We start from the raw sequence: 27,188 nt of genomic DNA, 5'->3' as shown, positions 1-27,188 counted from the left end.
TATCTCTCTTTCTCTCTGCCATTGGTCAGTCCATCAGGCAGACCCGCCCCAAACTCACACCATTGGATGAACCAGTTGCTAAGCTGGCTAGATCGGAATACTAAAACAGACAAAGATGTTTTGAAAGCACCACAAACCACAGTCTTTACACTTTTGAGCAAAACCAACCGACGCAACGGCTTAGTTTTAGGTGCCTACATGCTAAGCTAGAAAAATAAAAAGTATTTTAATAATAAAAATTACACACTTCACCTCTACCTTTTTGTCGCATTGATTCTGCATTCCTCAGAGCCATTTTGATCAATAGTACTCACTTCAAAAAACTTTCCAGTGATCTCACCTCCCTAAATGCCTACTTCTTTAAATAAAAAGCAATACAAATTAAGAAACCGAGTTGGTAGCCATGAAGCACAGTACCAATAGTGATAGTAATAAGCTAAAGAGGCAGACAAAGCCAGTTATGTGAGCTAGACAGAGGCTGTAAGGTAGAATTGGCACATTAGAGGCATTGAGGCTCAATGTAAAGGCATTCCAGAGACAGAGAACAAGAAAAGGAGCACTTACACTGCACTGAAAGCTGTATTGAGGCATTAGTCATCCCAACTATATTCTCTGCAATGCAGGTCAGCATGAAGCTGTTATCGTCTCGGCTGATGTTGACCAGAGTTAAGTTGATGGAGTGAACATTCGGTGGATATTGATTGGACTAGAAGAGAGGAGGACACAATAGCTATTGGAAACACAACCAAGCTTGCACAGATTCAACAAATGGTTTATGGTGTATACTAGCCACTGTAAGGCTCGAGTGAGTGATTTAATGGATCTTATATTGGGTAAACTGCATATTTAATTTTAAACATGAAACCGTGACTGTTAGGGATAGACGTATAGTCCATTTAAAAAGGTAGTACTGTCTATACAGCTGAAAAAAAGAACAGTTTGCTGGTTTTAACTGGATTAATCTTGTTGGTCTCCCAACAGTTTTCCAATGTTGCTTTGTCTACTGTTTTAAATATGCCATCTACCTTGACTAAGGTCCTTAAGAGGTACAGTACAGACCAAAAGTTTGGACACACCTTCTCATTCAAAGAGTTTTCTTTTTTTTTTTCATGACTATGAAAATTGTAGAGTCACACTGAAGGCATCAAGGGCTATTTGACCAAGAAGGAGAGTGATGTGGTGCTGCGCCAGATGACCTGGCCTCCACAGACACCGGACCTGAACCCAATCCAGATGGTTTAGGGGTGAGCTGGACCACAGACAGAAGGCAAAATGGCCAACAAGTGCTAAGCATCTCTCGGGGAACTCCTTCAAGACTGTTGGAAGACCATTTGAGGTGACTACCTCTTGAAGCTCATCAAGAGAATGCCAAGAGTGTGCAAAGCAATAATCAAAGTAAAAGGTGGCTACTTTGAAGAACCTTGAATATGACAGATTTTCAGTTGTTTCACACTTTTTTGTTATGTATATAATTCCATTTATAATTCCACATGTGTTGATTCATAGTTTTGATGCCTTCAGTGTGAATCTACAATTTTCATACTCATGAAAATAAAGAAAATTATTTGAATGAGATGGTGTGTCCAAACTATTGGTCTGTACTGTACATAAAATCCATGTTGATTGCAAGTCAAAAGGCTACATGCAAAAGTCTGCCTTACTTGATGAGTGTTAATGGAGTGCAGTCCACCAACAGTCCAATCCACTTCTGGTACCGGCACTCCTGACCCATTACAGGTGATTGTCACCCTGTCACCTTCCATCACTGTCAGGTTACTGTGACTTACGCTGATCTCCGGCAAATCTTGGTGGGGAATAGACAAGCAGTCACGGTATGAAAAACAACAGAAGAATCGCCTCAAATGCTGTTGAAGAATTTGGATGACGATTGTCATTATTTACTCACATTCATTTCAATCCAAACCTGTATAACTTGATGATTTTCTTTTGCAGAACATGAATGATATTTAAAAAAATGTCTGTTTTTGTCCATTTAATGTCCCATACCACAGTGAGAGATGTTCATGCGCTGTAGAGGGATCTTGAAGACACCGTTATTGCAGAACAGGTGCTGGTTATGGAGCCCGGCTTCACCTCGCTGCTGCCACAGCTGGATCCAACGGATATTGCAGCTGCAGTTAAACACCACTCCTTCAAGTTTCCTGCCACAACAAAATATAGAGTTCTTACTGAGGACACACAAACATGCACACAGTGCCAAGAAGGTCCATTTAGAAAACCAGGAGAAAACTAGGTGAAGGACAACATTATCCTACAAAACATCAACTTCTCCAGCACCCATCAGTCAACCAAGGCCTGGAGAGCTGCTGGCGTGCTTCCATTTTGCAGCCAGAGCGGGTTCTGTGCCCAGGGCTTTGTGTACGAATGCTTTCTGGACTGCAGCCCTTTCCTGGCCACGTCTGTCCAGCTATTCATCGTGCCAGATTCACCACTGGTGCCCAGGGCGATCACAGTCCCCGCAAATGAAGTCAAACAAAACATGAGCTTCTGGATTAAGGCAAAAACTAAGCCACTAGATGTGATATAATATAATATTTCGGTGCAGTCTAAATTGAATACTCGCCCAAAAATACGTCAAAATGTTCAAATAAAAGACCTAGTCAATCCAGATGGGTACATTAGTTTGTAACTTAGGAACTGCAACATTTTTAAAACAAATTGTAAGACTAATCTTAAACCTTAACATTGTATTAAAGAATCAACCTGTCTACTAAAGAAAAATTTCGGAACCAGCACATAAAACAGCTTTTACCTAAGTCTTTACTATAATCATGAGTTTATCTGAAGACAGTTTAAAGCAGAAAAATCTAAATATAATCCAACATTTTCCAATTTTTGTTACAGGCCCAGTTTTACAAAGATGCAAACGTGGACTTCTCTTGTATATGATTACTGCCTTCATTATGTGTCACATTTACAATTTCATTTGGCAGACGCTTTCATCCAAAGTGGCGTAAAATGCATTCAAGGTTTAGATTTTACTAGTACTTCCTGGAAATGGAACATGTAACACTGCCGTTTCTAGAGCCACGCATGTAAAACTATAGAAATGTATGTAAAAGTCTCTTAAAATAAAGCATTTTTGCATTAAACTATTGCAGTGTCGCAGTCGATACAAATATGATTGCACTGTCACATTTACAATTTCAATTGGCAGATGCTTTCATCCGAAGCAACTTAAAATGAATTCAAGGTTAGGGTTTCTTAAAGGATCTTCTTGATGCTCAGTAACACATGGGATTATTAGTGCATACATTTAACCGGACAGACGGAAGGGTGTGAGGTCAAGCCCACATAAAGCTGGCATAAGATAACACCTCCACCCACTACTGCCTCACTTGCCTAATGAAGGGCTTCCTTTCAGAACCATTTCCATGCCAATGACTCCAACACCTACTCCCAGTGCAGGGGGAACAACAACCACCTCTATCCTTCTCAGTATCTCATTTCACGCTCCTTCAAACAACCTTTGAGCACAGCCACCTCCACTCCTGCACCAAAAACAGACATCATCTACATCAAACTCCTCCAAATGTCTAAATGTCAACTCTGACATATTTCCCTGCGTTCATGAAGGCTCCACTGAGAGTTTAAAGGGTCTTAGACTTCCTGGAAATGTTGAGTCAGGGGTGCTGTTTCCAGTGCTTTAAACTATCCTCTTCCCTGCTTATATCTTCTTCTTATCTGGTGTTGAGGGCCAAGCTGAAGACATTACTGCAACTATCCAGTATACCTGATGGACAAATGCTCAAGCAGCAAATAAAACAAAGAGGATATTACAAAGTCAAGAAGATATGGGGATTTCAGTGTTTCAGCCAAAGGAGCCCCAACATATGATTTAAAAGCCCTCCTTTAAGTTGATATGTACCTCTAGTACTTCTGTTTTAATAATTAAACTCATATGCTGTCAGTTTAATGGTGTGCATTTATTTTAAAATATAAAGTTTTTTTTAGAAAGTCATGTTATTTATTTGTGATTATTTTATCTTCACTAAAATAATGAACATTTTATCTTTTTTTATATATTTTTTATTTAAGAATGTGCTAGTATAATAATTGAAATAATTTCAACATTTATTGGGGCCCCCGAGGCAAATTATAAAATAAAAAATAAAATAAAAAAATAATAATAATAAAATATATTTAATAATAAAAAGGGATAGATATATTAGGAGATAGAATGCATATTTAAAATAAATAAACAAACAAAGAAACATAAAAAAACAGGGACACAAACTAGGAGATGGAATGTATTTTTAATACATAAATAAAACCGGGAGATTGATTAACTATGAGGTAGATGCATGTTTTAAATAAAACAAAATCAAATGAAAAGCTAATAATAATAATAATAATAATAATAATAATAATAATAATAATTAGAACTAACTTCTAGTTACTATCTTAAAAAAAAACAAGCATACAAGACCATACTGCAATTTCTGCAGTGTAACCTGTTCAAATGCTCGCAAAAAGATATCATTAAATTAGTCAAATTTAATTTTTCTACTTTTAATATATAAGATCAACTGTTAGAATAATATTTCATAATTACACTTTTTGTCAGACAAAAGGCTAATTTTCCTCTGCAGTACCCAATTGTACTGATTTGGGGAAATTGTATGACAACTGCTTTTACACTTTTATCTACCATAGTTACTGAGAGCAAAGAACAGGGTGTAATCGCCTTTGTTCCATTTTACGTTATTCCTCGCTTAAAAGGCTTCCAGCCGGCAGGATCCTACAGCGCTGTGGAAGGTTCCAGATCTGATCTCAGTGGGAGTCTCTCCCCTTCAAGAGTAGGAAATATTAAGCCCGCAGGACATGTCTCACCTGGCCTGCAGCTCGGAGGAGCATGACGATTTAAACCTCTGTGCGCTTATTCATTCATCAGTTGGTGCGAGTGAGATAACCTTTCTCATTTGCAAGATAGGGCAGGAGATAGAGGCATATGAGCTGAATCCCATGCATTTGAAATGGGCTGAACTGTAAGCTCTGGGAAACAACATTGTTGTTCATTTGAACAAACGAGGGGGACATTTTTACTGTGAATATTGAAACAATTTTCTCGGCACGTTCCACACAAGGACAAGCGCAACCTGCTCGTGCATTTCGAAGCTTTGATGAATAATGATCAAAGGAGAGCCTAAATAGTTTCTCCACCCTTTAAACCTAAATTAACATGTCTAATGAGAAGAGTGCACGTTTCCTCTCTTACTAAGCAGTATCATGAACGGTTCATAATGGAGAAAGAACTCGCACAACATGCTTATTTTATAGCCCACGTCTTATGATACTCTTTATTAGCCTCTCTAAACTAGTGGGTTACAACCCAAAAATGAGCCGTAACAGGCCTGTTCTGATGGGTCACAGATGGCAGGGGATAAACAATGCTAAATGCTAACAATATAATGCAATTTACCATATAATCCAGCTAGGATAGTAAAACAAACTGCAAACAGAGCCTCTCTGCACCAAAAAAAAAAAAAAACAAGCCTAACCAGCTAAGCTAGTTAAACTGCTAAAAATTATAACTTTAAGTTTAAAACCATATATATAGATCAGTCTGACTAAGTTCTAGCTATGAGGGTTGAGAGACCAGCTAACCATATAAGGCTGGTTTCCCAGGTACAAAAATTCAACTATGGTGACATTTTTATTTTCTTTTTTTATCTAGACTTCCCACCTATCCAAGCTGGAATTCATCTTGTTTTCTGGCTTCCCCTATATGGCCAACCTAATGTTTATCAGGTTTAGGTGGTAAACCCGGTTTGACCAGCTCACAAGTGTCCAAAACCCTTTTAAAATCATCAAAATAGACCAACTTAACCAATTTTTGGTCAAAAAATATTTGCTTAAAATGATTTCACTGGTCTCCCAGCATTACCAAGCTTTTCTTCAGTAGAACTTTATAAAACCATCTAGCAGAATTAAAAAGAGGGGGTATTGCTGGTTTACTTGGTCTTTCTACCTATCAAATATGGTGTTCAGCTAGCTTTCTGGTATCCCAAGCATGACCAGCTGACACATGTCCAAAAACCTTCTAAAATCATCAAAAAAGACTAGAAAAGACTGAACCACCAAATTAAATTAAAGTCATGTTAAGCTAGTTTTATGGTTTCTCAACATGGCCAAGCAAGTCTTTAGAGGGTTTCTCAACCAGACCAGATGAAAAGTTCCCGAGATCTCTCTAAAACCATCAAAACAGATCAGACTATCAAACTAGTTTACTAGTAAACTATTTTTTCCAGCAGGCAAAGCTACTATGCTCTTTTTATGAGAGCTAATTCACAGTTAGACCTTAACTATTTTCATAGCTTGCAAACTTGAATAAAATTTCAAATTAACCTTTAGAAAGGTCAAGGTGACAGTTAGCTGGGAAAGAAAAGGAAAAAACGCAGGCGATGTTGATGCATCAAGCCTGGGTCCTTAAAAAATGCCCAAATAACGTAGTCTAAAGCACATTCGCCTAGCCAACATGCATTATGCATGCACTTCTATACCCGCACCCACCAAAACGAAGGGATGCCACTGAATAAATCCACTGGAGCATTGAACGGTGGTTCAAGGGAATGCACACACTGATAAACAATTGGGAATATACACACATCTCATGACTTCATGAAAAGTGTCGCCACAATGTAGGGGACAAACAGAGGTTAGCTTCCTAGTTAAGACAGAGAGTATAATTGAGCCTTTATCATATGAATCATCACTCTAAAAAGGCTTTATTCATTCTTCCTTTCATACATTGTTCATCCGCATACAGCAGCGTGCACAACACAAGCAGAATTTATACATAAATAATCAGAAGATTGCGTTAGCGCATGTCCAGGGAGCTCTCAAGTCCTGATGTGTAAATGTCAGCTATGCATTGTAGATGAGTTAGCCCATACATACTAATGCTCTCCCTGGAAACACTTTTCTATTAAAAAGGAACCTGGAGGAAGTGAAAGACAACTTAATCCAGATTTAATGACAATTGAGAAATACACTTGCTGCAAACTGGCTATTTTGGGACTGGCTAGATTTAGATTTCAAAGCAAAGTAAGTCAGCAAAAGCAAAGTTAAATCCAGCGAGTGCAAGTGAAGTGTAGAGGGCAGCTGGGTACACCTGTAATGTTGCAGAGCACTTTGCCTCAAGACAAAAGGACCTGACAGAGCCAGGCTTTAACGGTAGGCCTGGATGTAGACTGACAGACCCATTCAGATTCATTATACGGTGGCAATGAAAGGTTAAGCTAGGGGATACGGCTCTGACAGTGTGCTCTACAGTTTCAAGCTGCTGGGGTCATGCAATGTGACATATCACAGTGGGCAGGAGTTTAAGCTCCAGCCATTGAGGTCCTAACCTGAGCGTCTAATGCTTTCAGAGAAGACGATTCTATCCACATGCATAAATTTGGGCCATATTGCTCCAGGTGAAAATGCAAGATAGTTTATCAGTGCATATGGAAGGGGACGAGATGGCATCTACATTTACTTCAAATAAATATTTTTAAAATAAATACATAAAACCAAAATGAACAGATTAACACATAAAAACACTGATGATTACAATGACAATAAATATTTTAATATACAGCACATAAAGAAAATAAGGTACAAATGAGATAAAATAAGGCATTTAAAAATGTAGTAAAATAATAATAATATTAAATAGTATTCAAATATAAAACACAAAATTAAATAAATAATACTATAATAATAATAAAATAAAATTGATTCGATTGTGATTCATAGGCCCACGATTCGATTTGATTACGATTAACGATGCATCAAAATATTGTCATACATCCTGTACATCTATTAGGGGAGGGAATCTTCAGGTACTTCATGATCCAATTCAATTTCGATTCTGGGAGTCACGATCCAATTCCAAAATGATTCTTGATCAACATTTTTTCCCCAATTAATTATTATGCTGTGCAAATACATATTTACAACTTTGCATCTTAAACAAAATTGCAGTTATATGCTTTTTGTTTCATGGCTACATTTTTTTTTTTAAACAATTACTTATTTAAAATAAGTGTTCAAGTGTCCGATAGTCTAAAGACAATAGTTGACAATAGTCTTTTTTTCTTCAGCATTATTGCGTTTGATTATTACTGATGAGATCATAGAAAGTGGCCGCTTTAACAGGCTGCATTAACGCACAAATCTATTTCGATATCTGATGTCTTTTCCTGCTCTGAAAACATAACTGACTGTGTGTACATCAATTTCATATAAAAGTATTTGAAGTTGCAAGTGCATTTAACAGCAGCAGAAACTGAGCCTCCGAACAACAAACACGAAGTGCATGTGAAAATCTGTCAGTGCTCAAGTTTCGTGCATCTAATAGTACTGCATCCAAACAGCATAAATGAAAGCATATCTAAAGTAAAACTCGGCAGGTGGAAGCATAGAGTGTCAAGCAATGTGCAAGTGACTCATAGCGCAAATTCTGAAGCCCACCGCATCTCAAGCGCACACACGTGCCATAAGCGGGAAAAATAAACAAGCTCAGAATCGAATCTGAAATGTTCAGAATCTAATCAGAATCGTTGAAGAAAGAATCGCGATGCATCGGAGAATCGATTTTTTTCTCCCACCCCTAATATATATATATATATATATATATATATATATATATATATATATATATATATATATATATATATATATATATATATATATATACAGTTCTTCTACAATTCACAATTTCTGCTAAGTACTTTGTTTAGTCAATGTCAATGTGTTTGTTCACACAGTGCTGATTGTCTTATTTTGCTAATAGAAAAATCTTATTTCTTTCTGTTGCCTGGATGGAAAAAAAATGTGTAAAAAGTCATCACATTATCAAATTTATGTTTGTCTACAAATGACAAACGTTAATGGGCAACTTAGTCAAATAAGTAGACAACATTGTCTTTGCATGTGAAAACAACTTACAAGACTAAAACAAGAGTGGTGACAACCATCAAATGTTAAAAAGATGAGTCTTTATATCACAGTACAACAAATAACTAACAACAATGATAAAACAACCACAACAAATTTAAATTAAGTCATCAAACACCAAAACAATAATCCTATAACAGTCTGCATAATTTATTCATGCTGCAATGCATGAACTCACAAAGCCATAACATTTCAACAATATGAAATTATTTGTTCAGACAACTGTGTTTGACTAGTTGGGGCAACATTTGGGGTAATTTTGTTGCTCTGATGGGTTTTTACGTAGTTTCAAGAAAATTGCATTTTGTTTTTGTATTGGAAACTCAAAAGGTTTCATAAACTGGAAAATGTGCAGTTGCATTTTTTACAGTGAATAAGAAAGAGAATATTCTCAATTCTAGCTCGCCCATGTATGTGTGGTAACAGATAGAAACCCACAACTCCTGACAGGGAGACGAAGCTCCATGCAGCAGATATACGGGCTCTCTCTGCAAGCTCTCATTACCGTTCCTGTGATGCTCCGATTCATTCTTACAGGGATTAAACTGGCTTTCCTGCATCGTTAGCCTGATCCCATATGAGGGGGTCATTGTTTAATCAAATTATAATTAAAGTCTGAAGTCCCTCTAGTCATCAAAAACCAAATTATCAATCAAACAGGGTGTCACATGCAATCACACGATAGATGATGAAGAGTAGAACTGAAAGAAAAAAGTAAGACTATTCTAAGGGTAATGAACTGAGGAATCAAAATTTTTTAACTATAAAAACATCCTGTAAGTTTCAGAACTTAAAACTTCCTCGCTAGTCTTAAAACAGCTTATATTGAAGTCAATCTGCCAAACGACGAAGTGGAATGTGCCACTTTAATGTGGCTAAACACAGCCTCCACAGAAGATCAACGCCTACTTCTACATCACTGCCTGTATAGCCCTGCCTAATGCCCCTACCCTCAATATGGCTACACTACCAGCTTCAAAGTATGGAAACCCACATTTGTCTCAATCCATATGGATGTTCTGGACGTGCTCCAAACAGCAGGTATCATATCCCAACCTGCACTTCTCCACCACATCTCGGGACTGACTCGATTACCGTTTACAGAGGCTGAAGGCAGTTTCCATTAAGTATGTTTGGTGTTTTTCATAAGCTCCGAATGGGAAGCTGTCAGCGGGCAGTGGGAGCGATGGGAGTGATAAAGATTCGTCATTGACAAGAGTCTTAAATGACACATATCAATATGGTTTGGACGTGAGCGAAACTACTCAGGCATGAGTAGTTGTTTTTGCAGAGAACAGAGAGAGAGAAGGTGAATGACAGTGATTGATGGTGGTCCTCCGTGATCCCAGAAAGCGTGAGTGACACTGAAATATACTCACGAGTGGGCAGAGAAGTATGAGATTGTGTTACTGAATGCCCTGGTGACATCAGATAACAATAGACATGCAGCTAACTTGTATTTTCTGGTGTGGAAAAATCTGGAAATGACAAGCAAGTAGTTTACTAGTGGCTGAATGATATATGGAATTTTCTATCAATCAATCAATACATAGACACACACACACAATACAGTTCAAAAGTTTAGATTCAATAAGAAACTGTTCTTACTACATCACCCAGCCGTACTAATCTAAAACTACTCCCTCACCTTGTCCTTCTGCTCTGGTTACCCACAATCCTCTACATTCAGTATTCTATTGCAAATCCATATTTCATAGAAATATATTGCCCCCATCAATCCTGGATTAACATCTTTATATAAAACACACTATGCAAACTGGGGAGAACGGACATTGATATCGTAATAAATACATGGAACAGATAGACTGAATCAATGATATCACTTTTTTATGGAATTGAATTAAATATTTAACTAATCGCTGTGGTAAGTGGGATGTGATAATCAATATGGGGGACATTATTCCCAGTGAAGGAACATTTTACCATGCATCAGTCATGCTCCTCTCTAGTTCTCTTCTGAGCTTATCATCTTAATCTTCTGAGTGATTACTTCAGGTTAATGATCAATATGAAAGCATCGTCCCTATTATTTCACACAAAAATGGCCAAACACCACAAAAGAAAGAGAGAGAATGAGAGAGCGAGAGAGAAAAAGAAAAACAGAAAGCAAGAAAGAGGTAGCATTTAAAAAAGATTATGATTTGAGATTGACCAATATATATATATATATATATATATATATATATATATATATATATATATATATATATATATATATAGGTATAATAATAAAATTAAATAATAAATAAAATACTGATATGTTAAATAAAGTTTTATATATACAATTGTTTTGTGCTTGTTTTGCATGTATTGTACTACTTGTACAAATATGTTTCAATAATACAAAAAATAATAATTAATATAAAGTGAACATTAAAATATAAAAAAAACATTTTAAATTTCAAATATTTTAAAATAAAAAATAGAATGCAAATGAAAAATCTAAATATCAAAATCAATATTGAAAATTATTAGAATATATATATATATATATATATATATATATATATATATATATATATATATATATTCTAATAATATATATATATATATATATATATTCTAATAATATATATATATATATATATATATATATATATATATATATATATATATATATATATATACATATATATATATATATATATATATATATAAGTGGCTTCTGAACTGTACTGATTATTTATATCCTTGAATAAACTGTAAACAGGAAAACAAAACACTATACACAATTTGGCATATTAACCCTAATTTGATATACATTTTTATCATTATTTGTAGCCAATACTCATAGCTTGTCTGACTTCAGTTAATTACTTTTCTTCACTTCTTATCTGCAATTCTATAGTGAACTATAAATCTCCATACAGTTTCTAGGAACTTGTTTTGCCTGCATCCAAAGTATATATCCATGCACTGCTCCAGGTGTGTGTTCACGGTGTGTGCGTGTTCAGTGCTGTGTGTGTGCACTTTGGATGGGTTAAATGCAGAGCACGAATTCTGAGTATGGGTCGCCATACTTGGCTGAATGTCTCGTCACTTTAACTTTTTTCCACTTTTTTCACAGTTTAAAGTAACACCGCCTGGCATCCCGATGACTTTCCAGCATATGAATTGCTGATTGATTTTCATTGGGGAAGTTTTCAGAGTGAAGTACACAGGTCTGTGTTTCCCCTGGGTTGGGGTGTTACTTTAACTGGCCAGGAAATTACTGATAGATTTTTGTCAAGCATCTCTGTTTTCCTTTTACTAGATAGTATAAAAAAAGCTTGGCCTTGTCTTGATAGAGAGCACCATGTTTGTGTTGTCTGACATCTGAAAAGACAAGATCACATGTATTCATGGTAACAGGTGGGCCCAAAGATCAATACAAGAAGCAAAAGTACCTGCACTCTCAGAAAAAAAAGGTACAAAAGATTTTACTGGGGTGGTACACTTTCAAAAGTGTAAAAATATATGTACACTTTAGGTACATATATACTTTTATGGTACCAATACGCACATTTTAGGTAAAAGGTGTGCCTTTTGAAAAGGTACCACCCCAGTCACCACTTTTATACTATTTTTTTTCCTCTGAGAGCATGTATACCCAATAAATTTGCCCTCCTCTTTTTAAAAAACTGTCAAGACATTGCTTCACAGTCCAGTCTTGCTGTTATAATGTGAAAAATCACAGTTTTTTTTCCCCTATGTCATACATTTTTCTGAGTATACCACCAAATTGCAGCACAGATATGCATTTTCTTCTGTGATGCGAATTAGTATGTTCCCTCTGTACGACGCTAAATAAGCCGTCTTCTTTAAAGCATCACAAATGCTGCGTGGTTATGATAGGAATCAGAAACATTTGTAGGAAGTAAAGGGAACTGTGAAAAATGGCTTCTCAGCAATATTGCCAAGTTCTGTTTAACACTCCCAAGACTAATGAATATATGCATTTTAATCTTTTTCCACATGCATAATGACTTCAGCATCCTTCTAAACCGAGGATTAATATACGATCTCCCTCCGCAATGTGTCACCTGGCTTTACAGTTTTCTCCCAATAAGTAATCCCATTAAGTTGCAGACAAACAAGATGAGTCAGTTATGCATGCCGGTTTTTCACTGCCTTTTCTGTGTCATGTTCGACAGGGACATAAAGTGAACCCAAGCCAGAATCTGTACCTGCACGTTAAATTAGCATTGGTTTGATTGCTGGGCAAGGCTCTATTCAACTGATGGACACCTCCTGCAGTGAAATCACTACTAAAATGAGCACTGATTCGGCAGAGTCTAAGAAGGTCAGGTCCACTGAGAGAAAACTTTCAAATGATCTAAATTCTAACAACAATGTTCTTTTGTCAAGTTTTAGAACCATTTCTTACAAAAATTCCAATTCCAATTTTTTTTTTTTTTCATTACTAAATTTGGTCATGGTTATCCTCTGAATTTAATAATGATAGACTCACAAACTCGATTGCAAAATATATTGCTATGTACATCAAGTTTATTTGCTATAGTATTATTATATATTACTTTTTGTAATTTCACTCGATATTATATGATTTAATCAATCGTTACAATATTATCTTAGAACTATTTTTATTTGAAGACAAAAATAAAAAATGTGAATAACATTAATTTGATCAATCATAGTATTTAATAAAACATTGTTCTTTTATTTTTTAAGAAAATTCTGTAATTATAATTTTTTCATATATAATTTTCAAATACGTCATTTAAAATTACATTTTTTGATGATAGTCTGACAATCTCAACTGCAAAATATAATGCTATCGACGGCAAAAAAAAATTTTGTAACAGAAATAAAAAATATATTGACTTTAAACAAGCCAGTTTTTGTAATGTCAGTCAATACTCCATGATTTAATATTTGCCACAATATATTTAAATAATCTTTATTTTAAGACAAATATTTAAATGTGCATCTGATTGCAATTAATTTGATAAATAAATCATCTGATAATTAGCATTCTCTCATCAATTGTTTACATCACACATTTTTATCCATGCAATTAATGCATCACATAAGGTCATTCCTTCATCCTGGAAAATATCATTAGTAATTAACTACCTTGGCTCATCGACAACGCTGGGCTTGTTAAATAATCTGATTTAAGTCTTAACCGGACCCATGGCTCCAAACCAAATCACAGTGTTTTTGTTTGGTTCTTATTTTTTTTTCATTCATTATAGACAGCTGTAAATGCGGGAAATATGAACAGACTCTCCCCACTGTCACTATTACTCTTAGTCTTTCTTTTTTTTTTACAGTGATGATCCTTCAAGCGATGAGCCAGACATGAAGTTCGTCTCTGTGGGAGCCGCTTTATACAGACGGAGATTAGAGAAAGGTCAACAGAATAAAACGGATTGATGGCGCTAGCAGCTGCTAGCTGAGAGGCTGAAAGAGGCGGCTGAGTGACTGAGTCTGCGGACTGTGGCGAATACGCTTTTGTGCTTTGCCCGTAAATAGGCTTGTATCATATCATCATCCTCCGAGCGGGTACAGAAGATTTACTATTTAACGCCTTGCTCGCACTTGAAAGCGTTTAGAAACAAGGAGGCTAGCTAAAGACGCTAGCTCCGCCTGCTATGTTCAGGTACAGGTAAAAAGATGAAAAATGAGGTAAAAGCTGCTGTTCTTAATTAGTTTGGTAGTCTTTGAGTTTAAGAGCATATCACACAACCTGTCTATGTTAGCATCTGATTAATTTGACTAGCTGCAACCTAGTGACGATGATCTTGCACCAAAATATATCAATGCCAAAAAATATAAGAGTTTTCTCATATTTTGTTATTTTATTATTAGGATTGATTAATTATCTTGTTGCCCTACCTTTTTGGGTCTGTACCTACCAGTTAAGCTGGCTATCTTTACAAGAAAACCATTAAAAATGACTGTAATACAGTGGTTTTTATGAACTCTCGGTAAGAAAACCTAAAATTCACTCATGCTAAACAAGCTAATCCTGAAATACTCAAGAGGGCTAGCTAAAGGTCACCACTAACCCCACCTCTATCTTCTGGTAAAGGTGAAAAGATGTTAAATAATAATAATAATAAATAAGGTTCTTAGCTAGATTTGTAGTTTTTGAGGATGTGGGCATGTGACACAACCAATCAGCATATGGCTAATTTGACTAGTAGCAGCAAATTCACTTGTCATATTTATTGGCAATAATTTTTTCCCCACAATACACCATTTATTTTGCAATACTAAAAGAAATGAAAAGACTTTACTCCCTCTTGTTATTTTGCTATCTGATAAATATGGTTGATTTTTATTATTAGCATTGCTTTGACCCTGCTGCTCATGACTGAATCCGATCAAATCTGACCCACTTTAGAAGGTTATCTCTATAAGAAAAGCATATATAACACGGCGTACAGTGTGCATACAGTGGGTCTACAAGGACTATGATAAGAAAAACACTCCCGCCAAACCCGCTAATCATCTTGATCTGAGTCTTTAATGTGTCAAGTTCCAGCCACATGAACGAATGAGATACTTGCTGCCTTGATTCTGCATAACAACAACGCTCTGTGATAATAAAAATCTGACAATGTAAGAGATATCAAGGACTTGCTGTGAAGAATAAGTTGACATCTTTAAAATCAAGATCACCTCAAGGGCAAGTTGACGAACATGCAGGCATACTTCACGCTTGCCTGGAGATTGCCATCACTGAAGCAAAAAAACAAAAACGGGGGATGGGAGTGAGGGGTTAAGGTATATTCTGTCAGAGAAATGTTCAATTCAACATTGACATCCCTGCTGCAGTTGAAGGCCTCGAACTCTTGCGGTTCTGATTTCAGAAAGTAGATGACTGAGAAAGCAGAAAACTACAGCGTTTACTGATGTTGCTCTACAAGCTTATTTACAATGAATGCTTAATTGGATTTGTGGCAAATAAATATAGATGACACTTGGCCTACATCTGCACCTTAGATTAGGCTACTCTACTGGCTTCTGCTGTGTTGTTGTACAAAGCAGACTAATTATGGCCATTCAGTCTGTACAATATGGTCTATGCAAAAGATCTGATTTCAGGCCACAATTTTCCTGCTGAACACAGTTTTCTCCATCTCACTCTATATCTTACTTGATTACTGCAGTCCTCACTGTTTCTCTTCATCCCTTTTGGAACAGCTAGTGCCCGAGGATAATGAAAATGTAAATAACACAGAGTCTGAACTATCTTTTTTTACGCAAGTCCAAAAAATATGACTCTTAGATGTAAGGTCGGTGCCCATTTTTGCCACAATTTTGCCAGCTAAGACAAATTACAAGGATCGCAAAAGTTAGCAAAAGCAAACTCTTTTGTCTATCCTCTTGTTTTCTAGTAGAAGTAGTATTTAACGTAACAATGTTTATTGAAATTAAAATCACAATCAAGAAAAATGCTGCCGAATGACTCTTATCGCACACTGATTTCACTAAATTGGCATTAAAAGATGAAAATCTGTTCAGAACTGACAAAACCTATAACGATACTCATGACTGCACACATTTCCGTCACAATTTTTATTTTGTAATGTGTAAGTTCGGAAATTCTGATTCGTTAATTCACAAATCCAATGATTAATTCACTAGTTCAAATCCCTGAATAGTATTTCCGTCCTTTTAATAGCAAACTTAACTTTTTATTGGTATTAATAAACATATTATTACTTTTATAAGCAATTAGACTTGCGATTTTCTTCTGATAAAATTGTGGCAATTAATTAATCCAATTACATGAAATCACATAAATCAATAATTAAATGTTCAAAGTACAAACTTTGCAACTACTAAAATCACCCAATCAACACCTTAGCAACCACAAACAATCCCTGGTAACAACCTAAAACTATTTTGCATGAGAAAACCACTCTCACTTTTATTTAGAAAATTAAAAACCGGGCAGTCGATTGATTATAAACCAAATTAATTGTATAATATGCCAGTTAATGAATCTAGTTATATCAAATTTTAACACAAAAATCTATGTGCATGCTTAGTAAGTACACACAATTCCTCACAACCACCGACAACAGTTCTGCATGGGAAAACGCCACTCACTTTTATTCAGAAAATGAACCAAATAAGTCTTTAAACTGATTACAAAACCAAATGAATGACACAATATGCAAATACATTGAAATTAAATAACTTTAATCAATATTCACTGAGAAAGTGTCCAGTGAATGACCTCCTCTTAGAAACAAGAGGGCTAGCTAACGGTGCTATGTTCCGCACCGCTAACCAACTACCTTCAGGTAAAGCTAAAAAGATGGAAATTGAGATAAATCGGTTGATCTTAATTAGTTTTGTCATTTTTGAGGAGGAGGGCATGTCACACAGACAATGTCAACATATGATAAGAAAAAAACCCACTCCTGCTAAACCTGCTAATCTTGATAATGCTCAGAAACAAGGAGGATAGCTTCCTTTCGTTTGTGACATAGGTCTCAATAAGAGGCACTTCCCCCTCTATGCTACCAGCGCTGATAAGGAACTTTTGGAGTAGATTGCCTTATCCGTAAAGGTTGTTCCACTGCGTTATGATTACAGTCTTGTTCCTGAGCCACACACACATACACACACCCATCACCCCTCTCACCTCCCGGCCGTCAAGAAGAAAAACTGACAGCAATTACATGTGTGAGCACACTCGCGCGTGGGTGCGGACAAACACTTGCATTCGCGCTAAGATGCTTTTGCAGGTGTTCACGTCAGTTCTTATAGAGTGACAGTGCTGGCAATGACTGCAGACATTGTGTGATTCCCACAGCCTGCATCTCAAATCTTGGCAGCACTGTGACGGGCAAATCCGAGTCTTCTAAGAGTGCATATCAAAGTATAGCACTAATGTGCTTAGACCATTATGCTAGTTATACGGGCCTTATGCACATAGTTCTGACTGCTTAGTAGCATTGAATGTGCTTCACATACCAAAACCACATTTGAAAGTGGCAGACATTCGCACAGGCAGACATGCTCATTGCTTGAACAACAGGCCACTTTAGAGAATAAAGCACAGTAGTTGAGGATTAGCTTCTCAGACATATACAGAGTCAAATCCACAAATCCTTTCAATCAAGTCTGTCATTGTTCAATTAAACTCCTTTAAATATGTGTATACGTAAAATGAAATTTAATATGATAAAAAGTTATTATTACAAATAAACCATTGCCATTTTTTAAATAATAAATGTTTGTTTTATTAAAGTTCATTTTAATAATTGCACTAGTTTATACAGACACACACCTATTTATATATAATTTATTGTAATATCTTATTAAAATGATTATATAATATTTCAAATATTAGATATCATATAATTTCAAATATAAACAGTAGAGAATACATTTATATTTATATAAAATATTACATTATTTTAATAATAGTATATATAATTTATTGTAATAATGTATTTTAAGAATATTTTAGAATATTACAAAATTATTATTGTATTAACATTTTTAAACATGTAGGAAATTGTTATCTTTTCTGTTATATTGAAATTATTATATATGTACATTATTTTATATAATTTATAATAAAAATGATAAACCTGTTATAAACCTATTATAAGCTATAGATAGATAGACAGACAGACATATACTGTTTTTTGTATATTATATAATTCTATATATTTTACTAATGTATATATATATTATGTATATATACACAAAAATAAATTAAAGCATCAGGAGGCTTACAGATGGCATTTGTGCTAGTATTATGCAACAGTGCACATATGGAATATGGTTGTGTTGTCCCTTTAAAGATGGTGTCCCACGATCATCATCGCTTCATGGCTCTGGTATTACCCATATGACCTGCGTTATGTCACATGAAATGAATTTACCCTCACTCTAATCACATGATAAGCGCAGCTGTTAACGCTTGGAAATGTGTCATTTCTGTTGTGACCTGCAAAATATGAAGGAACCAAGAAGCTAAATGTCATAATATGCTGTTAAGCATACATTTAAATTCTAATCAAGATCATATTTAACTAGTGTCACTAGATACTTGACTCGACAAACATGCCAACTAGAAGGCCATGTCTTGTATATGTAGCTAAATTAAGTTACCCACTAAGATGGAAAGCACATGCTCACATCCTTTTGATAGCACTTTTCTTTATCTAAGGACAACACGTTCGATATCTCTCAGGAAATCCAAAAGTACTCCTCTCCTTGGAGTATCTCCAAAGGACGTGCTAACCCTGCAGAGAAGATGGGCCACCTCAGAGGAGCTGTCCTGCTTCCCTGGCTTAAAATATCACGTTTAGTCAGGCGCACACGAACACACCGAGACACAGATGCCTGTATGGGTAAAGCCCTATGCACTCAGCTGATTGGTGTTTGCATGTTAGACAGGACTGCGATGACACCTGAACCATAATTATGAAATTGCTTCACTTGATTTGTGGTAATCCTAAGAAAAGAGACCAACGCCTGGCTAATGCTGCCAAATGACTCTTTTTGCACACCAAATAAACACATTAACACTTTCAAAACTGCTAAACCAAAACTTTCAGAATGATGTAAAGGTAATAACGAGTCACTGAACTAGTAACCCTGTTTCAGTAAACATTATTAAGAAATGTATACTCGGTCATGTTATGTATTTATTTATGAATTAATGTATGTATTTATTTATTTATTTGATTTTTTTGGTTTTATGCCATATCACCATCTAGGATTATTTTCATGGCAACAACAAGGAGAAAAATACTGTTAACAAATGAATGATTCGGTGCAACAAAAAATTTACAAATCTAGTAGCTTTCCTGTTGATAGTTACTAAATACATCCTATAGTTAACAAATTAATTAATTGTCAAAAGACACGAACGCAGCAGAGATGCATGTTTTCACTATTTAATAAGAAAAAGACCAAATGTAACTGCCCTTTAAGACACATTTGAGATGGATAAAAAATTCCATTGAAATGTGTTGTGCTTTCCCAATCGGATCGCAATCACACTGTCTAAATAGCTCCAATGAGACAATGAAACCTTGATGCCAGCACACAATGTTAAAAAGCTAACGAGTAGCAATTAACCTCACAATAAAATCCTAACAGTGCAAAGATTTACGTGGTATTTTGAAATCATCAGGTCTTTCTCACACTTTGACATTCAATGAATATGAATTCTGGTATGATGCAGGGTAAAAGTGGGGTAATATATTGATCAAGATTGGCTTAAAATATTTACAGACTGATAAAAGATCATTTAATGCATCACAACCGAGGCTTATATTTACTTATGGTTTAAGATATGAAGTTCAACCCTGCAGGGTTTCCATCCGCCAGTTAATCACAGGCAAAAAATCAATGGAGGCTTGAGAATATAAAGAAAGAAAAAACACATTTAACTTACAGCTCGAAAAGTTGGAGATTCTGAAAAAGTTGCCATGAGAGAGTTGTCAGAGGGTTCCCGGACAAGTTTCTGCAGTGGAAAGAAAAGAGAGAGAGAGAGTTTAATGATTTAACACTGACTATTTGCGACAAGGTGATAAAGAAAACACAGGGGAGGCAAACAACGGCTGTGCGGCGAACGGCCCAAAACTTAACTGAATAAGGGTAGCAGTACGGTACCTTGCAGCCTCACCAATCCAATAAACAGAGACTTGGTCATTTTCAAGACAACAAATTAAATCGAGGAAAAGGAGGCCTGGAGCCTTAAAAGCCACTAAACTCAATACAATGCTAAATGACTGTGAAGCAGAGAAGGCATGTTTTCAGAACATAGCTTTTAGATCTGGGTGGTCGAAATGGAAGCATTGCTATAAAATAGAAGTGAGGGTCTCTAAATGATGTCTGTGTCAAGTCCAGTAACCAATACAATGGGATGGTACAGAAATGAAAGCTGTATATACATGTTTAAAGCTGTTCAGGTTTTCTCTGAAGCTCTTTGTAAGGAGGACTTTTGGAGTAAAACCAAAAGTAAACATATTTTCTCTTGCATACTTAAAAGCACAAATACATACAGTTTTGCCTTATGGGACGGCAGCAAACAATGCCTCTACTGGGGCTGAAACAACAACCCTGGAGCCTCACTAACAGGCCTTCATTATCAATATTTATTGACTACTTCAGATCACTTAATACCCCAACACTGACCCGCTCAGATCCTATCAGGAGCAGCGGACAGATAATCAATGAACCCAGATGCATCCTTTCACCCCATTGCCGCCCAGGGGACCGAAGCCTGCTGGCTGGCCGTCCCTGACCCATTCCTTCACCTGCATTTTATTTCATTAACTACTGACAGCAAAACAAAAGATCATTACAGATAACTAGAACTACTGTAGAACAATGGAAGTCGAGCCCTGTCAGCCTTAATGCAGATCTGTACAACCTGAGTTAATCAAGCTAAAATATCACACGTCAACTTGAAATCAAAATTAATCTTTTTTTTATGTGCCTATTTCATGCACTCTCCTGGTGTTTTTATGCAAGGATGCACTACAATGATCAAAAGCAACAGTAAAGACTTTTGCATTGTTACAAAAGATAGATAAAAAAAATAACTAATTTTGGTAGCACTATATTATATATATATTATATAGCAGAGCACTGAGAGCACAACAGACATTCACTGATCAGAGCGAGAGCGTCGCGAAATGTCACAAAAGAAGTGTGTTTTTGGTTGCCAGGGCAAGACAACCCTGCACAGATTACCAAAAAAAAAAAAAAAACATTAAGGGACCAGTGGACGGAGTTTATTTTTACAGAGCATCGATGGAGTTGTGCAAGTGTTTGTGTTTGTTCCCTGCATTTCGAAGATGCTTGTTTTACAAACAAGGCCCAGTTTGACGCCGGATTTGCATATCGTTTATTTCTTAAGGATAATGCAATCCCAACGAAAAAGGGTCACGATCGTGTGTTGGAACCGCAGGCGGTGAGTAAAACTGCTTCAAATGTCTCTGCCTCCTTGTTAGTGCGTCCGCCTCTCATGCCGGAGACCCGGATTCGAGCCCCGCTCGGAGCAAGTCGTTGCTGCTGCTGCTCTCGTTCAGTTTCAGCCTCTGGATCTGATTCTGGATCATAAATATATGCTGAATCTGACCGTTAGCCATGGTTTGTTTTGGATGATGATGTTTTTTTCCTCACCGTAATGTCACAGCTTCCAAACGCTCTCAACGCAAAAACCTACTCGCGCTCGTGATTCTTTAGCTCCGCCCACACCTCACGCCTCCAGTGGCTCTTGTTTTTCCGAAAAAAAATCGGCACAGACTATTTTTCTCTTATAAATATAATAAAACTAAAGACTTTTTGGAGATATGAAGGATGCAGTATTACTCTATAGGTACTCAAGATTAACAGGATATTGAGTGAAAATGAGCATTTCACCCCACCTTTAAATTATTACTTTGTCATTACTGTAATAAACTAAATGTTAAGATAAATTAACATTTAATTTGTTACAGTAATGGCAAAGTAATAATTTAAATAAAAAATATACAAAAATCTAAACAAAGAGACAAAAATTTCAAATTGTAATAATATTTCAAAATATTACAATTAATTGTATGCAGGTAGCATAGTATGCCTGAACAGATATTTCAACCTTGTTTAACAACACCAGAATGCATGCTGTATTTTGGTTGCTAATAAAGTCATAATAGGATAAAAGAGAGCTTAAATGGCCCTTTTGGCATATCACAATACAAAGTTGCAAGTGCCACTGTAAACAAGGTGCACTTCCTGGAGAGTTCTTGAAAGGAGCCGAGTAAAATGAAAACATCCACTTGTTGGATATTTTGAAGACAAAGTCGCTTCAACATGCTTATGTGCCTAATTTGAATTTGCTTCGCTGGTCCCTAGTGTGGCACACAAGGAATCTCCAACAGCAAAAAAAAAATAAATGAATAAAATAAAAACATGCTTGATGCTCTGACTTATTTCCATAGCAACACAAGCCTGTGAATCCTCACACTTTTCTTTTTCCCCATTTCCTGTGTCGCAGGACGGGAGGCAGGAACCAGTGACAGAGAGCACCCTGTGACACACCGTAGATGAGAGAAGGTGGCAAGTGGGAAAAAGACAGACAAAAATGCACAAATTGACAAACAAAATAACCTGCGATTCCTCAAACGGAAGTTTCTTACAAACGTGCCCATTCCTTCTCTGCTTGCCCTCAGCATTCTAATCACCTCATTAAATTCATAATGAGATTATTAGGTGGCCTCCACAGGGACACACAAGGGCTCCGCATTTTGGTGGGGAGTTTTTTATTCTTAGCACACAGTTCATCTGGACAGAGTGCTTTAAAGGAAGGGGTCTGGGGTAGGGGTGCTCCGATCACGATCGACCGATCGTTAATGCGCATCTCGTCAGTAAAGCCGGTTTTCTAATCAGCAGTTAATTCCATCAGGTGCGTGATTTCACATAGAGCAGCTGTTACTACACAGAGCCTTTGTTAACTGAGAAGATGGGCCAATAAACGCTGAAAATGAAGTTGATTTGCGCATCTTCTCAGTTAACAACGGCTCTGTGTAGTAACAGTTGCTCTATGTGAAATCACGCACCTGATGGAATTAACTGCTGATTAGAGAACCGGCTTTACTGATGAGATGCGCATAACGATCGGCCGATCGTGATTGGAGCACCCCTAGTCTGGGGGACCCTCTGTGTGTGTGTGTGTGTGTGTGTGTGTGTGTGTGTGTGTGTGTGTGTGTGTGTGTGTGTGTGTGTGTGTGTGTGTGTGTGTGTGTTTGCGCGCGTGCGTGAGCGCAAAAACTACAATTTTAGTCTGTGTTGCCAAATTGGTAAATACTTCAATTAATCCAATTAATATTTCAATTAATATTTCAAAAGCCTGGCAGAAAGCCAACTAAAAATCTCATGTAATTTTCAAATGGTACTGTTACCTGCAACCTCAACCTTGTTACCAAAGTTACTGTATTATGAAAGTATTATTATAATACTAATCTTAATTTATTCTTTTTAATTTATTAGAGATTTCATTACATTAAAGACTACAATCCGACATTTGGTTTGCCTGAAAAAGTTAAGTAATAATAATAATTTATTTTAAACTAAAAAATCATTTCTATAAATAATTCAAAGTAATTTATTACAATAAAAGGAACATGCTTTAAAAAAAAAATAATAATAATACTAATCACATAAATCAGGATTTTAAACAGTACAGTATTTCTGTAACTGGGTTGTTGAAAATATAAATAAAAAAAAGAACAGCAAAAAGAACACTGACTAAAAATTATGTGTAATATTTATTTCTGAAGGTTTAGCACAGACTTTTACTGACTAACAAAAGAAATAAATAAGAAAGAAATAATAGATTCGGTTCAGGCTCTATTTTGTAGGCAGTTCATTGAGAATCCCATTTATTCATAAGCAGAAATATTCACCTCTGTGTTCATGTTTTTATTCTCATAAATTGTAATTCAATGAGAATACGGCAGTAGATTTCCCCAAAAAAAAGGAAAATAATCATACACGCCGTTAGTTTGAAAATAGAGCACAATAAACAAAGATGTGTGTGAATCGTCTTACTCCCTTGAGGGAGTTTAGCTCCCAAATAAACCCTTTCAGAACGTCGCAGACTATCAATTACGGTAATGACTTTCAAAGAGGAGCGAGTCTTGGGTGATTGGCGAATGAGAGCCGGAGCATCTTTAAACGCTTCCTGTTAGCAGGATAACAGCTGTACCTGTACATGTTTACACACCTACTACGTGTACTTGCCGCATGTGTAAAGGTGGAGGAGGTCTCGACATGTGCCCTTGCATACGAATTATGTCATTGCCGTGTCATCTATTTGGAGTCAGGCACATGTGGGACGTGGGAAGGAAGGTTAAGGGCCTTATTGAGACAGATCATTCACCCGCATTAGCATAGAGAGAGAGAAATTATTAAGTCCCTCTGAAAGCTTCATTAGCTCTTAACCAGACATTGTACTTGCCAAGAACACGCTTCCGTGCACTCATTTCTGCTGTTCTCGGGTGTGTGACAGTCAACCTCTGTGAAGGCAATGACGACAAAAGCAACTGAAGCACACAACATGAAGGCCTTTCCATGAAGCACTGCAAACACATGAAAGCGGAACTGAGCTTCACTCGTCTGCGGCATAGCGAAGCTGTCCAAATTCCGTCCACATTCAGGAAGTGTCCTTTTCAAAGGTCATACTTCGTTACAGTCAGAAGAAATGTCAGCTAAAATTGGATTTGGAGAAGGGGTAATAAAGAAATAAATAATCAAATCCCACATCAAATATGACACACAACTTAAATACAAAGGTTGAGACTGTTATTAAAGATGGAAATAGACCATATATTTCTGAGTGTACGTTCAGAAAGTCAACTTAACAGGTTACCCTGACAGCAGCAAATCAGTTCCTATGTTAAATGGACAGTGTCTGTAACCAGTCTAGGGCAAGCTACAAAAAAAAAATAGCTAAGATGCTAAGCTACCAACTATTATACAGAAAATGAGCTAAGTTAATAAGCTAAGTATTATTATTATGCCTATCATTTAATGTATTAGATACTAAACACTGGATTGGACACTCAAAAATGCCTTTGATGCTATGCTACCAACTGCTGTTCAGAAAAATGTGCTAATTAACCATGGTTTTACTACACTAACCATAGTTTAACCATGACATTTGTAGTAAAACTGTGGTTAAACAAATGGTAATCGATGTGCCAAAATAAACTATGTTGACTATGTCAGTACTGAGTGGTTAAAAATAACAAGATAAGATTCACCAGTGAAAAACAATCACTACAAACTAGCAATGCTACCACCTAGCTACTTAGAAATATATTCATGCTCTGACTTCAACCCTGTTACCCAAGGTAATCTAGAAAAAAGATATCAAAAGTCCCAAACTAGCATGCCTCAATTTGTTAATTTAGGCTAAATTTGTATTACTTAACAATAAACAGCTAAAAGTTTCTTTCTTTAGGGATGCTAATGCTCAATAACAGCTAAAACATTGTAAATATACTTCATAAAATTACTCATTTCATATTTCTTATAAGTCCTATATCAAAATAGAGACAATCTGAAAGAATATATGTCCCATTGCTCAAACCTCAGTAATTAAATTCTGAATCTATGATTAACACCTCAATTAAATGAGAGCATCTTTGTGAAGCTGGAAAATGGACCAAAATATTTTACATAGTTTTCTGCAAGCATATTGCCATGGCACAGCTGTGTCTAATTAGTCACGATATTCATGACATCTGCATGTCTGTGAACGGCCACTGCATGGATTTGGCCAATACACATGCACTGACATATAAGCCTCATGATGAAATGACAGCAGCACTTTCAATGCCCGAAAGCATTTGGTGAGCTGCTGTGGGATGGCAGCACCTCATCAATAATACACGCCAAAGGAGTCACAGGGAAGGCAAGGGCTAAATGGCCATAAAACGGCAATTAGACACATAGCCTGCAGTCGCGGGTAAGGTAACTATGCATGAAGGGGTAACCGAGGGCCAGGGGCAGGCCCTGAGCTTCCCTCAGCCAGCCAGCAGACCATGGGAAAGGCTTTTCTACCTGTAAACAACAGACAACAGTTGTCACTCTCTCAGGAGGAGAGTGTTATCTGCGGGACGCCGCGGATGCTAGACAGGCACCAGAACAGGCTTGGCCGTCCTGATGAGAAAACATCTTTTATATCAGACACCTGTGAGACAGTAATTGCCGCTGTGGAGTTCTTGGGAGACTGTGATGCCTTTCACAGCCTCAAATAAACCTTGAAGACCATATAAGGCAGATCTTCTAGCCCTATTGTCTTGTAAACTCATATTTTGTGCACAGTTGTGAAGGATAACCAGCATTCGCCTTCATATACAACAGAGTTGCTTGGAAAAGAGCTGCAAACAAACCCCCACCTACACCACACAGTCCCATCAAAAATAAATAAGTCCGTATGAATATTTCACTGGCTTCTTTGTGACTATTAGACCAATAAACATTAATCAAATGCATCTTCAAGGTCATCTTCTTCTCCAAGGCAAATCTGGCCCTCCTACCCACGTGGATATTCAAATCCCCTCTGTCAGCAATGTATCGCTCCGTTTGCTTTGTTCAGACTCGTTTCTACAGCTGCCTCATCCTCCACGCTTGTCTGCTTTCTACAGCTGTCAGTTATTCATGGTTTTTTGCCCTGTCCCAGATACTGTAAGCCTGCTTTAAATGCTATTTCACCC

The 27,188-nt window shown here is 36.6% G+C and overlaps 1 protein-coding gene across 1 annotated transcript in view; it reads right to left on the bottom strand.

The window, feature by feature from the left end:
• Positions 1 to 499: 499 nt before the first annotated feature.
• The window catches only part of LOC113073595 (NT-3 growth factor receptor-like), an 82,674-nt gene continuing 55,985 nt past the window's right edge, over positions 500 to 27,188 (bottom strand). The window contains exons 4-7 of the mRNA XM_026246408.1: positions 20,372 to 20,440; positions 2,008 to 2,162; positions 1,662 to 1,804; positions 500 to 706 (exon numbers count right to left, since the gene is read on the bottom strand). Of these exons, the coding sequence (XP_026102193.1) occupies positions 500 to 706; positions 1,662 to 1,804; positions 2,008 to 2,162; positions 20,372 to 20,440 (574 nt within the window). The remainder of the gene's footprint in view (positions 707 to 1,661; positions 1,805 to 2,007; positions 2,163 to 20,371; positions 20,441 to 27,188) is intronic.

The sequence above is a fragment of the Carassius auratus genome, unplaced genomic scaffold, assembly GCF_003368295.1.
Source record: "Carassius auratus strain Wakin unplaced genomic scaffold, ASM336829v1 scaf_tig00012437, whole genome shotgun sequence".
NCBI lineage: Eukaryota > Metazoa > Chordata > Actinopteri > Cypriniformes > Cyprinidae > Carassius > Carassius auratus.
The sequence above is the reverse complement of the archived record's forward strand: the minus strand, read 5'-3'. Positions and strand labels throughout refer to the sequence as shown.